General features: G+C 46.4%; 1 protein-coding gene across 4 annotated transcripts in view; it reads right to left on the reverse strand.

Annotated features, from left to right (window-relative positions):
- Positions 1 to 17,267, reverse strand: part of PRPSAP1 (phosphoribosyl pyrophosphate synthetase associated protein 1) — a 25,290-nt gene continuing 8,023 nt past the window's right edge. For all 4 annotated transcript variants that reach the window (XM_084218596.1, XM_084218594.1, XM_084218595.1 and 1 more), the window contains 9 exons: positions 16,583 to 16,635; positions 14,859 to 14,925; positions 10,297 to 10,469; positions 9,776 to 9,891; positions 9,036 to 9,091; positions 8,439 to 8,584; positions 2,449 to 2,519; positions 1,654 to 1,800; positions 1 to 1,059 (listed from right to left, as the gene is read on the reverse strand). In XM_084218596.1, the coding sequence (XP_084074722.1) occupies positions 901 to 1,059; positions 1,654 to 1,800; positions 2,449 to 2,519; positions 8,439 to 8,584; positions 9,036 to 9,091; positions 9,776 to 9,891; positions 10,297 to 10,469; positions 14,859 to 14,925; positions 16,583 to 16,635 (988 nt within the window). In that variant the 3' untranslated portion in view covers positions 1 to 900. The remainder of the gene's footprint in view (positions 1,060 to 1,653; positions 1,801 to 2,448; positions 2,520 to 8,438; positions 8,585 to 9,035; positions 9,092 to 9,775; positions 9,892 to 10,296; positions 10,470 to 14,858; positions 14,926 to 16,582; positions 16,636 to 17,267) is intronic.

Here is a 17,267-nt window from a genome sequence, read left to right on the forward strand (position 1 = left end):
TCAGTGTTAGTGTTTTGGAGAGCACAGCTGCATTAGAAGCAGATATTGTTCCAACTTCCCTTCCCCACAAGACTCTGCCACAAAACTCAGCCCCAGGCAACTCCAAAAATCGTGCCTGGTTTTGCAGTGCAGACAAGTGTTCCAGAGAGGAGCAAGACCCTCACATGATTCATCACTGAAGAGCATCAATGATCCAAAGCTTGCAAAATGAAAAGGCCAACACATTATCTAGCATTCCCTGCTCTGCTGGGACACACATGAGCCTGTTCCCAGCTCCCTGACCCAGGGATGGGAGCAGCCCTGCCAATGGGTTGCCCTAAGCTGTCCTTTCGGGATGTTCCGCTAACTTGGCTTTGATGAAAGTCCCTGCTCTGCTGTGCAGGAGAGGAGAGGCCACTGAGCTGGCACAGAGCTGCTGTTGGCTCAGCTCTGCCAGCAGCACAGCCTGAACATTCCCTTCCGTGCTCTGGGGTGAGGCACAGGCAGAAACAACCCCAAAGGCTGCTCTTGCTGCCCACACAGCAATGAGCAGTCCCTGTTCCCTTCTCACAAGCTGACAGCTACTTCTGTTTAGCTTTTCTTTCTGCCCCTACAGGGCAAGAGAAAACACACTAAATAAAAAAATCATTAAAGGAACTTAAAAATTCAACACCACCTCATTTCTGCATCCCTCTCAATTAAGGTGTAAATTCCCCCCACTGCCAGTGGCCCCTTCTATTGACTTGTAAAGTGCTGGTCAGGTTGATTTTTTTTTTTCTATTAGATCTCACGGCTCAAGACCCTGAAAACCTCAACACTCCTACAAAAATAAACAGCTGTGTTATGCCTATGTTTTATGGTATTGCCTTTCCATGCAGATTTCCTTCTCTTGTGGAATCCAGGAGAGGGGCAGGCTCAGGTCTAGTCATCGACAGTGATGTTGCGGAAGAGATAAGCCATGGACTCGCCGTTGTGGATCCGCCGGATGGCCTCCGAGAGGATCAAACTGATATCCACAGTCTTTATCTTGGGGCACTGCAGCTTCTGCACCTCGTGAGGAACAGTGTTGGTCACCACCACCTATGGAGGGCCAGAAAGGAAAGGAAGTTGTGCTGCAGGAACGTTCACCCTCCCTGAGCAGCCACCCTGAGGGGTGTGTGCTGCTGTTTCACAGTTCAGGGGGAGAACTCCCTGCACATTAGGAAAAAAGATTAAAATAAGTGATCTCCCCTCTGTGACAGTCTGTTGAGGGGACCAGCATAACCAGCACTCTCCAACAGGCTGATGGGCCCACTCAGATCACAGGATCTATTACTAAGGTTTGAAATCCTGTCCTCTTCATGTGCCAGCAGCCCCTGATCAGCTGGGGGAGAGGGGCTGCACAGTGAGATGGCAGCCACACAGCCCCAGCTGCAGGGAGGGAAGTGTCCAGGCAGGGATGACTGATATTTTTGTTAGGGAAAAAATACACTAGGGAAGCAGATCTGATCTGAGCAAGTATTAATCACACACCTTTTTTTTTGTTGTTTTTTTTGTGTTCCAGTGAAGAACCAGCTAACTGAAAGCACCTCATTAAATGAGTAATTCTAGACATAAGCTACATGCCTTGGGAAGGACATCAATTTGTGAGTTTTGGTGCCAGCCCACACTCTGCAGTCTGGAGAGCAGACTCACCTCATCAATGGAGGATTCCTCTATGAGACGAGGGGCATCTGCTGACAGGAGCCCATGAGTAGCCATCACAAAAATCTTGTAGGCTCCACGCTCTTTCAGGATCTCTGCAGCAGCTACAAAGCTTTCCACGTCATCAATGATGTCATCCTGAGCAGAAACAGAAATAACATCAAAACCAGAAGTTTACAGAGCCTGCAGGGAAGGAGTGGATCTGCAGGCTACTGCAGCTTTGGCCATGCACACAAGATGAAAAATAGAATCCCTGTCTACTTCAGCTGCTGATGAGGACAGCCACGTGCATGACTAATCTGTGAATGCTATTCCCCTGGTTTAATGACCCTTTTGCTAGTGTGGAGAACAAATGCTGTGTCTTGGAAACAAATCAGCCCCTGCACATGCACTCACAGTTTATCATCAGCAAGGCCTATTTTTCTATGGGGCAGGAGCTGCATGTTGATTACTTACACTGCAGCATGGCATAGCAAGTAAGAGAGGCTGGCAAGTTTTTTGTTTGGGGTTTTTTAACACTTCAGGACTTTTCTGTGTGCCCTGGATTTATTCATTACTTGCAGACTTAGAATCAAGACAGCAAGGACATTTTAAAGAGCTGAAGTGCAAATGGTTTTCAACAGAAAGTTGAAATAACCAAAGCCACCAGCACTACTGGAGAAAAGAGTGTCTAAAAATATGCTCCCACTCCTATACCAGCCATCCCCCTGACCCTCAGGGATGGAACAGCTGAAGCAAAGATGCTGTGAGGAAGCCACCCCCCGCCTGCTCCCCTCACACTCATACCACAATGATGGCAATCCTTCCTCCAACGTCTCCAACCACAGTTATTGGCGGTTTCTCCTTGGCCATCATCACTAAAGAAGAAGGGAAAAAAAGAGTCCAGGTGACTCAGGCTTGAGTCAAACCCCCACAGTTCCACCAGACAAGAGGCTGAACCATTAAACACCTTACACTGATGCAGACACAGACGTGCTTTACATGATCCTGACACCCACCTAAGTGAGAAACTCTCATTTAGCCATCATTTTTCTCCTCAGATTAACAGCACTGCTGCATAAAGAGGAAATTCTGTTTCTGTGGGGATTTTGTACTGACCTCAGAAACATAAAGCAATTCCAACTCTCTAACAGACCCCTGTGCAAGGAGAGTTACAAAGCAGCACCTGGTTTATGGGCAATATCAGTGACCTCTGTGCTCCAGCACAGGACTTGAGAAAGGGTCCATTCCATGACTGGGAATAACAAATGGGCTTTTCCAAGGAGGACCTCTCAAAGGGCAGGTGCTTTACCAGTGCAACTTTTTACCTCTTGGACTCACTAAATCATCTGTAGGACCTGAGACTTGCACTGCAGCTCATTTGCTTTCTCACATCACCAAACACAGAGGGGTCTTTAAGAGGGTGTAAGAACCTTAATACCACCTGCTCAGGCAAAGAAAGCTTAAGGAAGTTTGCAGAAGCAAATTTGCTGATTATTTTTTAAGTGGATTAATGGAAAGAGTAGGACAAAATCCAGTGGAAATTCAGTTCAACAAGGTCAGTGCAACCAGCAATTGGATCAAAGCATACACTGACAAGCTGTGCTACCTGGCACACAGTGAAGAGATGTACTGGGAACAGGTACAGGCACTCCTGACACTGCTTTTGCACTGACAGGGTCCATGCAAAACCACATGCTGCCAAAATTCCAGCAGCATCATGAAAATACCAGAGATCTGAACTGAGATGCACTGAAAGTGCCCAGATGTAACACAGCCTTCAGACTTACACCAAACAGCAACCAACCTCCAGCACAGGCCAGGGACTGGCTGTCCATGTGCAAAACCTCTCACTTGCCATGGGGTGCTGGTACAAAAACCTCCAGCATGGAAAGGACACTGTGGTGGGCAGACATGTGTCAATAGGTGACAATCTGGGCTGATCTAACCACTGAAGCCAAGAGGCACCTCCAGCATTTTGTAACACTTACCTGGCCCACCTCCACACCCCACACCCCTATTTTATACTCTCCACAGTGAGTGCAAAGTGCCCTACCAAGGCACTTGGTGCCCCTCCTTTTGTAAGCTCAGGTCTTGCCAGGATTCTGGCCACAGAGGCCTCTCAAGTGCCTCAAGGAGTTCAGACAAAGCAAGATTTTTCTCTTTTAGGATAATCCACTTCAATGTAATACCTGAGCAGCAGGAGAACACAAGCCATCACCCACCAAAAAGCCTGTCTAAATATTGATCTCTGCTCTCCTCACCAAAAAGGTCTTACACCAAACTCCTCATCCTGCACAGCAGGATGATCCAGTACCATTCCCATATCTCATCAGTGCCTGGGAATGCTTAGAGTGCAAGCACAGCTGGGTGAATGACTCACACTGAGGGATATGATGAAAGCAATTATAAGCACCACAACTTCGAAGATTCTTGTGTAGAGCTGTTCTTCACATCCACGACCTACTCCACAGGCTGGTTTGCCATAAACCTACCAAAACTGTATAAAAGGTGTCCAGTAATTCTGTTTTGCCCAAAGTCCCATCACTCATTGCCAGGTTTTTGCAGTTAAAGTCACAGCTACCTTGGACTGAAGAGTTAATCAACAGCTCTTCATGGCACAGATTCCTCAGCCTCCCTTGCATGGTTATTTCTGAGTCTCCTACCAAATGGAAAGTCATGTCTAAATCCTGAAGGAAAAATATTCTTATGAGAAGGAAGATTATTTATAATAAATCAAGATTAAGCACCACCAGAGATAAGCAGATCATAAATTTCAGTTACAGGCACTACTGACCTGCTCAGATTAGTTATGAGTTTACTATCTAGTTTGGACACTAATAGAGCTCCTGGTGGGAGCTGTGAAGTATCAAAAGGATTCCACCTGGCTGCCATCCCAGCCTCTGTGTGTATCCACTGATGAGTGCCATCTCTTTTTACAACAGCCAGGTCAGGGGAAACTTTTCTACACAAATGGTGAACAGGCCTGGGGAGCTGAAATTCAGCACTATTTTACTCACTGAGATATGGTTTCAGCAAATCAGTATCCTTCTACTCCATGAAGGAAGCAGACATATTCCTTGCTATGCTTAAAGGCTAACATGGCAACCAGCAACATTAGCAGTGCTTTGCATCTCTGTCTGTTTTTTAAAAGCTGTATTTCAATTTTGGTTTATTTTTAAAGAATGGTAGGCAACGTGTCGACCTACCCGGATCTTAAAGAGATGTTCTCCCTTTTCCTTGTTCAATTTTCTCTGCAAAAAAAAGAAAAAAAAATTGCAAGCCAAAGATCTACCCACAACCACATCAAATCTCAACTGCTCCAAGGTGATGAGAGTCTACACAAGGGTTAGTGCAGCCAGCTTCTTCTTCAAAATCTTTGAGCATATCAAGATGTGCAAGTCAGAACTGCTACCAGGAGGTGCCTTGAAAAATGATTCAAATAATAAAAGAATATTTTCCTCCCAGACACAAACCCTTTGTGTTTGTAGACAGAAGAGGGTAACAGAAATAAGCCATGGTGGTACTTTTGTATGGTGTAACCCCTTGGATCATGTACAAGTTTGGTTTAAAGAGTTGCTGACTTTTTCTGGAGAGTAAGAAAAGATGCTTGTGGTATCTGTAGCTTCTAAGGGGAAAAAACAAAAGAGAAAAAACTAGACCAACCACAATTTCTTTATAAAACAAGAATATCAAAGAACACTTTCATTCAGATGTGCATAATATACACCAAAGTACCACATGTTAAAGGCAGGATCACTGGCACTAAGAAAGAACATTCTCAGGTGTGTAAACATGTTGCTTTAATTAAGTGGTCAAAAACAGCTTAAGAAATACTAAAATAAATTCTGTTTGGAGCTGACAAAGCAAATTAAAGCAACAATCACCAAGAAATATAATGCTGCATTTACAACAGAGCCTGGGAGCAAAAGGCTGCTCAAGAATGAAGTGTTTTGTGTGGAGATAACCTTGGAAGGACAGAAAACACCCCTGTGCCCAGCCTAAACACAGGCAAGATGGGGGTAGGGAAGTAGGAACAGACCCACGGTCACTCCAGCTTCTCCCCCAAACTCCCTCTGTGGCAGTGTGCTGGGCTCTGGGATTCAAGCAGACCATTAGCTCTCTGTACAAAGTACTGAATTCCAAAGCCACTGAAATGATTTAACAGATGGTGCTCCACTCTTTTTCTCCAGGAAACAGGCAAAGAGTCCCCATGCATTTGTTAAGGCACAGCCCCGAGCCAGCTGCAAGCTCTGAGACACAAAAGCACACAATCAAAGGGAATAACCTTGGAGTGACATCCTGTCTCCAAGGCTCTGATTTCAGGGGCTGCAGTGCTCTGGGCTCTTGCTGCTGCTCTAGTGAAGCATTTTAAGTGCAATTAGAAGCACCTCTGGCATTTTTCTGTTGTGGCTCCCTACGAATCAGAATATCACATCAGGCCACACTCAGAGGACAATAACTAAGCCATTACACTGCCTAGGACTCATTAATTAGAGGCACATGATCCCTGCTAGAACAGGGGGAGAAGGTGCATGCCAGGACACAGGAGCCTGGCCAGTTCACCAGGAGCCCATGGAGAGTGGCACACAGCATGAGCCGTGGCTGTGGGGCTCTGGGGCTGCTCCCCAACACAGCTTTCACCTCTCTCCTGTCTCTAACACAACTGTCTGGAGCTTCAGTTGCCAAGTCTGGGATGCTGCACACTGATCTGGTTGTAGCCCAGGGTGGGATGATCCATAAGAAGTCTCAGCCACTCCCCAGGAACACCCCCAAGCTCCTTCCTGCCAGGCCCAGGTTTGGCTGCTGAGCCAGGCAGACTCACAGACCGCTTCTGTTTTGACAATTGGAGGGTTTGGGAACAGTTTTGGTGTTAGGAATATCCAGTTCTGAGCAGCAGCACGTGTCTGACCTTTCACAACCAACAACACAGCTGAACCCTGCTACACTCTGCCCTCAGAGCTTTCACCACCAGGAAGGGAGAGCTGAATGAGGGTTTGGAATCATGTGACATTTGAAGTGGGGAAATGCTTTTCAAATGACTGAATTGAACAAGAAATGAGGCACAGCAGAGAGGGTCAGCACAGACACAGCATTGCCATCCCAGCTGCACTTTCACCTCTGTCTGGCAGAGACTGTGACACAACCAGAATGCACAGACTGCTTTTAGATAGGGATAACCTCAATTCTGCACCTCCAGAACCCAGCTCACTCAAAATCAGGTATCTCTCAGGTTAGAAAACTGCAGAGAAAAGCAACTTCTGCTGATAGTTTTGGACAAGTCTGCCCCACAATCCACCCCATGACAGAGAGCTGCCAAGCCACAGCTCAACTGTTTTACACTGTGCCTTGGGCATGCTGGGATGTAAGGTCATTGGTCAAGTGCTGAGTCTGTGCAGCAGGAGATAAAATAAGAAAGTGGTGATACACAGCAAATTAGTCTGTGTTTGGACAGCTGAGGACTGAAAACAATTTCCCATTGGATTCATAATTAAACTGGACAAGGGCACGTTTCTGTATGAACAACCAATTACAGGGTTCTCCAGCAGCACAACCTTCCACAGCTGAGCTTCTTTGAAGTGACATGGCTGGAAATAAAACTACAATCACATCAATTCCTCCGTAGCAGACAAATGTCAGCTACTGGTATTCTGGAGGACAGCATCCTCCAGAATAGGAGGGGAAGGAGAATGTGAAGAATAGCCATGCAAATTCCTGCTTTCTTGGACAGGCATGAAAAAATCCCCTTGTCAGAAGGAAAACAAAGTCCCAAACTTCATTGCCAAACCCCACCTGCCCCCCAAGGCCCAAGAGGAGTTTCACCAGCAACAAAAGCACTGTTTAACTGATTGTATTCCAGTGAGACACATCTGGGGTGATGTAAAATGCCTACAGTCTTACTTGCCTCCCCTCCACAAGCTGCCCACTAACTGGTTGGATGTTCTCCCTAAATTTCCAAAGATTAGATGATTATCAGTAGCCCAAACCACTGCTGGTGTTGCCACACACAGCAGCACACAGCCTTTCCCACGGGCACTTCTCAGCCACCTTCCTGCTCCCAATTTCTGTCCTGCCACCACCTGCCTAGAAAGCTGAAATCCTCCCAGAAGGGAGCTGGATTTTGATTATACTGTTGTTATTTGACTGCTGCAGGAATACAAGCAATCCTGAGCATGGCATTTCCCAGAACACAAGTTTCCTCTTTTTCTTTTGCTCACTGCTCCCAAATCAATGGCAAGAGCTCCAGAAGCAGGTCAACAATGCTCTTGGAGAACCTATTCACCCCAGCCACATAAACCTCAAAACCTTGCCAAAAGAGACATTGGAATATGATAATCTGGGTGCCAAGGTGAAGAAGATTTCCAGCAGTAACAATGGCTGCAGAGAAGGGAAGACAAATACCAGCCCTCCCCTCCCTAATGGAGCCAACAGCCTGTCTCAGCGGTTGTTATCTCATTACTCACACTTTTACATCTCCCTTGTTTCATCAGCTCAATGAATTCTGTTGCTGAACACCGTAAAAGCACCACCTTTATCAAAGGTTTGTCAGTCTTACTCTATGGAGCAGGCACAGCCATGGAGAAAATACTGATGCTCTGCATGGCCAGGAGTTAAATAAAAACCTTCCCCTGTGACTTCTCCCACAACTCACTGATATCAACCTTTCTATGAAAAAAATCCCACTGGTCTAACTGCCTTTAGGATGGTTACACCCACACAGATAAACCAACAGAAATTCCCCACCAAACTTTTCTCTTTTTTCCCCCCCAAAGGTAAGCAGAGAAGCTTGATCTTACATGGCAGCTCCAGGCCAGGATGCACAGTTGCATTTTTGAGCATGGGAGGGGAGTGACGCCCGTCATCCATGTCCTGCTCCGTGCACTGAGCCTCCCCGTGGATCACTGCCAGCCCCAGGCGCAGCCTCTCGGCATAGGACTGAGCCCTGCAAGACAAAAACTGCCCTCAGGGAGCTGCTGGGCTGAGGCAGCTTCACAGCCCACTCCAGCAAGCAGAGGCTGCACCTCTGTGGCTGTTTCTCTGCAAGAAACCTCACTGGAATTGACTCTTCATTCCTCATTAATATCCCAGAGCCCACTCTACCCCTTGGCTCCACCACAGGCTCTCCTGTGTTCCTCCACAATGGAAATGCTTTCTGAGATGGTCAGGCACTGCTGAAACTCCAGCAGCAAGGTGAATCCCAGCTGAAGCATTTCAGTGAGACTGCCAGAGTTACACCCATAGGGGTGGGAATCCAATTCAGCTATCTGCACCACATCCATCCCATTTCCAGCCACAAAAGAATTATGACCAGATTGTCAATCCATCTACCACCCTCCCATACTTTTCCTGGTAAATCTTCCACCACCTCAAGTACTTTCCAAGCATCCATTTACCTTTTAGCAGCACCAGGAGATTTGGCTACAATAACTGCATTTCTGTAATCTGGAATCTGGATGTGATAAAAAGTTAATTAATTAAAAAAAGACCTTCTTGCTAGGGAGTAACTGATTTGATACATGGCCGAATAATTCCACCCATCCTCCTCCCCAGCACCAAATTTTCATTCTGTGACAAGAAACTAGAGAGGCAACTTGCTTCCAATTTGTGTATTCTGCAAAGGTGGGAATGTTCACTATGTTTAACCCTCCCCATATGGGGAAGCCTTGCTCTCTCCATGTGGGAATAAATCATCTTTTGCACATGGAGAACAAAACCTCTGTGCCCTGCTCCCAGCCCTGCTGTGCTCAGCACTCCTACACTCAGCCCAAGACAAAGTCTATCAATAATTCAGAGCAGACAGAAATCCAGCACAGCACAGGGAGAAGGGGAGCAGTTTAACAGGATTTCAGAGGTGATTAGAGGCAGAGGCACAAGTAGCATCTCTCAAATGGCATTAACTCCACAGAGAGCAAGCTCCTCTCCTGCTTGTGCTGTAGTTCAGTTTCTATCCAATCAAAGAAGTGCAACATCTTTCCATGAAACATGCAATAGTTACCCCCTGAGAAATAATTAATTAACAGAAGGATTGACCTAGACTGACACCACCACCTCTACTTAAGCAGAGGCCCAATGCTGCCATCACATTAAAATGAGTTCAGACAAGTTGATATACATAGAACTAGAGTAACCTCACTTCTTCCTGTATATACTGAAGCAAAAAAGGGGATGCTCTCAGGTTGTCTACTGGAAAGCTGAAGAAGCCTTGGATTTCCTTTTGATGAAGGTCCATAGTGATAATGTGTGTTAAACCTAAGGGGGAAAAAAGACAACAATTTATTGAAAAATATTCCCACGTGGCTGCAGTTCCTTCAACACCTCCATTTTCCAGACTGTTTTAGCTATTACTCAGACTATTATGCCTTGTCATAAAATAATCATAAACAGATGAACACAGAAAGTTCCACAGACATAATGAGAAACAGGCATGTGATGCCACAGCACTGGGCTGACACTGTACTTCACTATAACATTTCTAGGCCACTTCCCAGGTGCAAAGAAACACAAGAAAGCTGAAGAAAATTAATAATTCCCCTGATGTGGCTCAAGATCTCAGCAACACATCCCCACATCAAACAGGAGAATGGAAGGACAGATGACCTCTGGGATGCCCAGCAGCACCAAGCCTGCTGTGCTGCTGCTCCCTGGGACACTCACCTGCCTTGGCAAGCATTGAAGCCAGCAGCTTGCAGACTATGGAGCCCCTCTTCCTCATTTTGCTCTGTTTGCTGTAGGGGAAGTAGGGGATGACCCCAATGATGTTCCTGGCACAGGAAGTCTTCAGTGCATAGGCCATGATCAGCAGCTCCATGACAGCAGTATTCACATCTCTAGGAGATTTAAACACAATTCCAAATATTAGCAGGTGTTTTTCCAATGCAACTCATTTTCCATTTACACCCAGACCACTTCTTACCAAAATTCCAAGCAAATAATGCTGCATCTCAGGCTGATGTATGCCAGACCCAGATTGCAGCCATACAGCTCCCTCCACCATGCCACAACAAATTACAATCAACTCTTACACACACAGGACACGACACCAGCACTCAAGAGCTGTGGACTGGAATTTGATTGTATATTTTAACATAAAGAATACGATGATTTCCCTCCACAATCTGACAAAAAAGGCTTTTTATAGAATTTACTCTGGAAAAAATGTCACTTGATATAGTGTAATCTGAAATAAAATAGTCTTTTAAAGAAGCAGCACACATGCAGCCAACATAACTTCATCCACACTGGATTTCTTAGGGTATTTTCCTCTTTAACAGTGTAAGGCAGGTTATTTTTCCTGCTTTAAGAACTACTGCATTTGGAGCAGTACAAACTCCAGACATAGCACTTTGGTGGACATCAGTATCTCCACACTCTTTAGCTTATCTAGAGATAGAAGGAACAACAGCACAGGAAATGCTAAAGGACTGTTTCTTGAAAGAAAAAAACAACCAAAACAAAAAAGTAACCTAGGCAGAGGAATTATAGAATATGCTGAGTTTGAAGGGCCCCATCAGGAACTGGAGCACAATTCCTAGCCCTGCACAAGACACCCCAGCAATCCCACCCTGTCCCTGAGAGTGCTGCTCAAATGCTCCTTGAGCCCAGACAGGTTTGGTGCTGTGACCACTTCCCTGGGGAGCCTGCTCAGGTGCTTAACAGCTCTCTGGGTGAAAAACCTTTTCCTGATATCAATCTAAACCTCCCCTGACTCAGCTTCATGCTGCTTCCTCGAGTCCTGTCACTGGTCATGAGACTGAAATATCCCATTCACAGTTTGCTCCCTCACAATGACTGGAGTGGCTGGGTAGGAGTGTATTAATCTGCATTTTAATTAATTTTGGGATGGGGAAAAAAGCTAAGTTCCCTTTAGTTCCCCTTTATTTCTTAAGGCCAACACCAAGAGACACTGTCTGCATCACCACAGACTGACTCAAGAACTGCTGGGAACTGAAGAGCACGTGCTTCAGATGGCAGGACAGGCACTCCTGAAACACAGACCCCCTTGCCTGGGGGCTTCCAGCAGGGACAGCTCCCAGTGACACACATGTCCCCAGCCCTGTCAGGAGGGCACTGCTGGAGTGGCTCAGCAGTGCAGCCCACAGTGACAGGGCAGGGGCTGACTGGGCCATCCTCCCACACAGCAGCAGAGGAGCAAAAGAGAGCAGCCTAAAGCTCTGCAGAGCTTTCTGGAGATTACCCAAACATTGCTCAGGCCCTGTTTTCCCCCTGACACAGCCACTAGAGACAGCTTCTGCAAATGCCCAGAGACAAGACCCATGACAAACCTCTGACCATTTCCATTTCCCCACTGCTCTCCCCTCCTTTGGAAATTAACCTCCACTTGTGCCTCTTCTTTTGTGAGGCTCTGGGTCTCTGTTGTCCTGCTGGCCCCAGCAGCCTGTGCACACAATGCCATTTACACACAAGAAACCTTTGTTGGCTCTGGAGCACCCAGCCAAGAATTACATAAAACACAGCCCCCTGCCACACAGGACAACAAAGAACTGTTTCTTCCCTTTGGTGATTTAGCTGTGCCAGTGGGGCTGTGAGAGAAGAAAAAGATGCTACTATCAGTGTCATATAAAAACAAAGTGGTCAAACTGAAGCCTATTTAAAGTTCATCTGAGAAACTCAGTATTTTTCATCATTACTTTTCAACTTATTCTTTGAAAATCCATACATATTCATATGGAAAGCAGGTAGAGAACAAGACTGGGATTTCAAAAGGACTGCAGGACACCAGTAGCCACATTGATGGAGAAGTTATTCAAGAAGGGCACTTCTCCCAGTATTCAAGCAGGATCCCAAGCTGGACTCTGGGAAGCTCCTGCAGAGCAGCAGGCACAGGCACTGGGCAGAGGTGGACGTGTCTGTCCCTCCAGCAGGGCCCAGGGTGGGTGGGCTGAGATGGTTTCATGCTGAGCAATCACTGATCTGCTCATCTGCAAGGGGCACTGACCCCAGCCAAGGGCACCAGCTGGGAAAAATGACATTGGTGGAGGAAGCCCAGCCCCAGCATCTCCAACACAGGTACCCAAGAGAGCATCCCAGGCTCCTTGCTGCCCTCCCCATCTCCAGCCCTGAAGCCAGGCTCAGCCAGTTACTGCAGGGAGGGCTGAGCCAAGACCTCACACAGGGGCTGGCAGCTCATCACCAGGACACTCAGAGACAGCCCAGCTATCCCCCACACCCTGCTCACCACACCAGAGCCTCCCTTGCTGCTCCTTATCCCTGCCTGGGCCACCCCTGGACACCCCTGCTCTGGAGGCTGAGCAAACACTTTATGTGACACTCTCCAGGAACTGTGCAACAATCAGCACCAAACTCTCAGCACTAAGAGGCTCCTTTTGCCTTTAGGGTATCACAAAATCACCAACTCCTTTATTTTTTTCCATTCCCTAAACATGAGCTATTTGATCTTCCCTCACACAAATGCCAGTCCACACACCAGTTTTGGATGGTAACTGTCCTTGTCACCTTTTTTTTTTGGTTTTGCTACAGCTTTTATGACAGAGAGCCTGCATCAAATATTCAGGTCTTTCTGTGATCTCTGTGCATTTAAGATGCAGACTGTGACTTCACACTGCAGCATAACAAGGCTGTTTCCCTCTCTACTAACAAGTCCTAACATTTTCTTTTCAAACCACTACTGAGTGTAGTAGTCCTATTCTTAGATTATTCCACACAATTGTTGTTTTGACTCTCTTGAAAAGCTCCCTGAAACCCACTGTAAAATTGAGATGTCCTTGAACCTGTCCTCTCTAGCAATGCAGCAAGGCACAGCTGCAGTTTAGGAATGAAAGATGACTTGGCTGCACAACACTGGCTCCTCACCTGGTGGGCCTTGAACATTCTGTCTAAAAAAGATCCATTTCTTGGCCCAAATCACTGAATTCAGTTAATGGAAAAACAAGGGGATCAACAAGTTAAAACCAAAGGGGAAGTTTTCCCCTCCCAAAACTGTTCCTGTCCCTAATGCCCTGAGTTAGCTCTCGGAACACTTGATCTGTTTCATGTTTACACAGCTCTCAGTTACAACTTATTCCAGAGAACTCCTTCACAAGGGACAAAAGAATGGCACCATTCATCTGAAACAAAATCCTGCAGCTGGGGATTTTCATCTTGCAGAGATTTAGTTGCTCCCTGAGGGAGGAAACACTTGGGGCATCTCTCTGGAGAGAGATGAGCCCTAGGAACGTTTCTGCCTGCAAGAGAAATTCCAGAAGCGAGTAAGCTGGTCTAGGAGTCGTACTGATTTCTTTGCAATAGGCCAAGCATTTCACAGAGGAAATGACCTTGAATTCTCAGTGGGCTCCATTTCCTTGGCAAGCCAAGGAAAAATCCTGTATCCAGGCAATTCTGCTCCCTGCTACTTTTGAGCTAAAATTAAGCTCTGCTAACTTATTACTTCTTGTGATCTCCAAAATCTGAGCAGAATTTGGTAACTTGGAAAAAGGTATCAGAGCAGGAATGTCCTTGTTTTGTTAATACTAATACCTCATCTCTGAAAACAGCACCTCCCTATTCACAGTAGGTCAGTTTGAAGTTATTTATTTGTAGGTTCCCTTCCCATCACCCTAGTGCTGTCCCATTACTCTTCCTGAGGCAGCAAGGCTCCTGGGGTTACACATGATTTTCTAGGACCCTGCTTACTTGCAGCACTTCTTACTCCAAGCCTAGAACAGCCCAAAATAAAACCCAAAAAGGCCTACCATCATCACAAACTGTAAAAGCACTGGAATTCCACCTGAGGTCAGTTTCACACCACTACAGCAGAGGGGGAAGAGTAATCCAGCCTGCAATGAAAGCAGCAGCTGCTGTTTGATGGTGGCTCTGCTGCTTGGTGGTTGGGAGGCAGAGGAAATCACCCATCCTGAGATGGAAATGCCAGTCAGAAATCACCCAGCAGCTGAGCCTGAAAGGCCACCAACACACAGAGCAGGGATGCCTCAGTGGAAAGCATCAGTCACTCCTGTTCCTGCCTCGAGTGACACACTCCAGCTATTTGATGGGAAGCATCTCAGTGCTGCAATCAATCCCCTGGGAATGTTAACAGCTTAGCACTATGTGAGGCCTTAATCTAAGTCAGAGCAATGACAACACTGCCTGAGTTCCACTGGTTATTGTGCTGGTTTACAGTGAGCAAACCACTGAAGCATCTGCTGATGCAGGTAATCAAAGCACATCCCAGGTGCAAAACTGAGCCACAAGTGCCTCACCTGGGGATTGTCTGAATGATGAAGATATCCTGTCCACGGACAGACTCTTTTATTTCAACTCTTGTTTCTGAAAGGGATGGAAAACAGAATCAGTTTTGTTTCCAAACATCAGGTTGACAGTGACAACACACCATGTTATAGGAGCAACCTTGCCCCCTGGTCAGGGCAAATGAGGACTCGTCCTCTGCCCTTTGTGCACAGACATACACAGATGAGCCAAGTGGATTTTCCAAAGGGTGGACCTGGGTACAGCTGGCATAACATACCAGTGAGTTAGCTGTATTTACAAAGCAAAAGCAGGCTGAATAGCTGTTTATTTTTTTACAGAATTTTAGAAATTTGAATTTTGAAATTTAGAAGACAATTTACCTAACTCTCAATGAGAAATCATTTTCATGCTTCCATGGAGTGCTGAGAGCTGTCACCAGCACATTCATTAGTGAGCAATTAACCACCCAAGGCAGAACAACCTTCAGTACTTCCAAGAAGGTAACTCAGCACTTTTTGCACTTTGCTCTTTCAGCTTACCATGAGATCAGCTCCATGCTGCCTGGAGAGCTCAAGGCAACACCAGCAGCACCAAGTTCAGAGCAAGAACTTCCAAGTTTCACTGTCAAGATCAAGACATTCCAACACTGACACAGGCTGGCAGCCTGGGGCTCTGCTGAGCACCACTCCCACAGACCCTGACTCAAATGCAGAAGCTGAACCTCAAGCAGCTCTGCAAAGCCAAAGCAATGACTCCAGGTTTCCCAAGGTGCCTGCCTTAGCCATTCCCTTCCCAGACAGTCGTGAGCTAGAGGGCAGGGGAAGGAAAAGGAGAGACACAGCTCCTCAGCTACGGAATTCCAAGTCCAATTTCCTGGGCCTGGCAGTAACCCTACAGGACTCTGCTGAGAGCAGACTCATTTGCTGTGCAGTGATGAAAAACGACTTCAGACCTCAGAGCAAGCAACCTGATTTAAAACCAGCCCCAAAGGGCAGCAAGCTCTCCCAGGCAGGAATGCACCAGCCAGCCCAACCATAACCACAGCAGCTCTCCCACTGTGAGGCCCATTCTGGCTGCAACAGCAGCAGCACTACCACAAATCCCCCACCCTTCTTTAGCCTGTAGCAGCTCTCTGGTTCTACTCTCTCTTGCAAACAAGGTATCAGAGGTCTTGAAACAGTAAATGACTCCTGGCCACAGAACTCTGCTGGCCAATAACCGTGTGTTTTAGCCCAGCATCTGAAAATGGACACTTGCATAGTGTTTGCCTCTTGGAGGTTGCTTTTGTTTTTAAAGAGGTTTTCTCTCCAGCACAGCCATGAATTTGCACTTTTAAAAGCAAGGGCAGCTGTAAATTCTGTGTGGCAGAGAAGGGCTGAAAGAAAGAGGTAATTTAAAAGCTTACAAGGCAGACACTGAAAAAGCAGGGCATTACTTTTAAATCTGGAGATGTTTTGCTCAGCATAGAAGCATGATAATTTGGCAGCAGCTAAAACCTGAGGCAGAACTCTAGATGAAAGTTTGCAGATGGGCAGACAAACAAGATAACCAGGGAAAACAAGAAACTTGTTTAATTGCCTTGCCCAAGGTCAGCCATGGAGGTTTAGCAGTGCCAGGGGCAGCAGTAACATCACAGCTGAATCACTGCACTTCTTAGACAGGTCTGGCCAATGGAGTTACCCAGCATTTCTAAGATTACCTCAAAACACTTGCAAACAGCAGAGATTTCTCTTACCTCCATTGGTTTCCTGGTACACCACAGATTTCCCCAGCTCAGCACCAAGACGCCTGAAAAGAAAAAAAGGACATTAGAAATGGGGAAATGAAGGAGCCCAGCAGTTTGTGCTGCCAAGCAGGACTGGACCACATCACAAACCACCAAAACACAGCACTGCCCAAGAGGGAGCTGAGTGAGGCAGCCAGGCTGCAGAACTACACCCTCCCCTTCTCTGGGGGTCTCCTTCCTTCTGATGTCCCTGAGAGGGCCCTGGGCCACACAGCTCTGCAGCAGGTCACTGCTGTACCCAAACCCTGTATGACTGACCACAGGCTGCGGCTCCTGATGGCAAAGGACACCTTGCCAGCCTCTGCAATGCCCCCTCGGGCAGGTCTGATGTGCAACTAGAGTTAAATGATTTACTCAATTAATGGCACCTGAGTCACTTTTTTTGACTCCCACCTCTTTTCTTTTTTTTTCCTCCTTGAACCTTCCTTCTGAAATAACTCAAATGATTAATGAGATTTTAACTTCAATTTTATTATTTTTACAAATTACTCCTTCCTTTCCTCAAATATCAAATCTACAACACTTATTAGTCACCCTCCTTCTCTTTTTAATTTCTTTCTTACAAAACAAAGACTGACTTTGAAGAGCACTTCAGTATTTAACTGTACTGACAAGTAATCCATTAGTAAGTACT

The sequence above is a fragment of the Fringilla coelebs genome (genome assembly GCF_963513975.1).
Source record: "Fringilla coelebs genome assembly, chromosome: 19".
Lineage (NCBI taxonomy): Eukaryota > Metazoa > Chordata > Aves > Passeriformes > Fringillidae > Fringilla > Fringilla coelebs.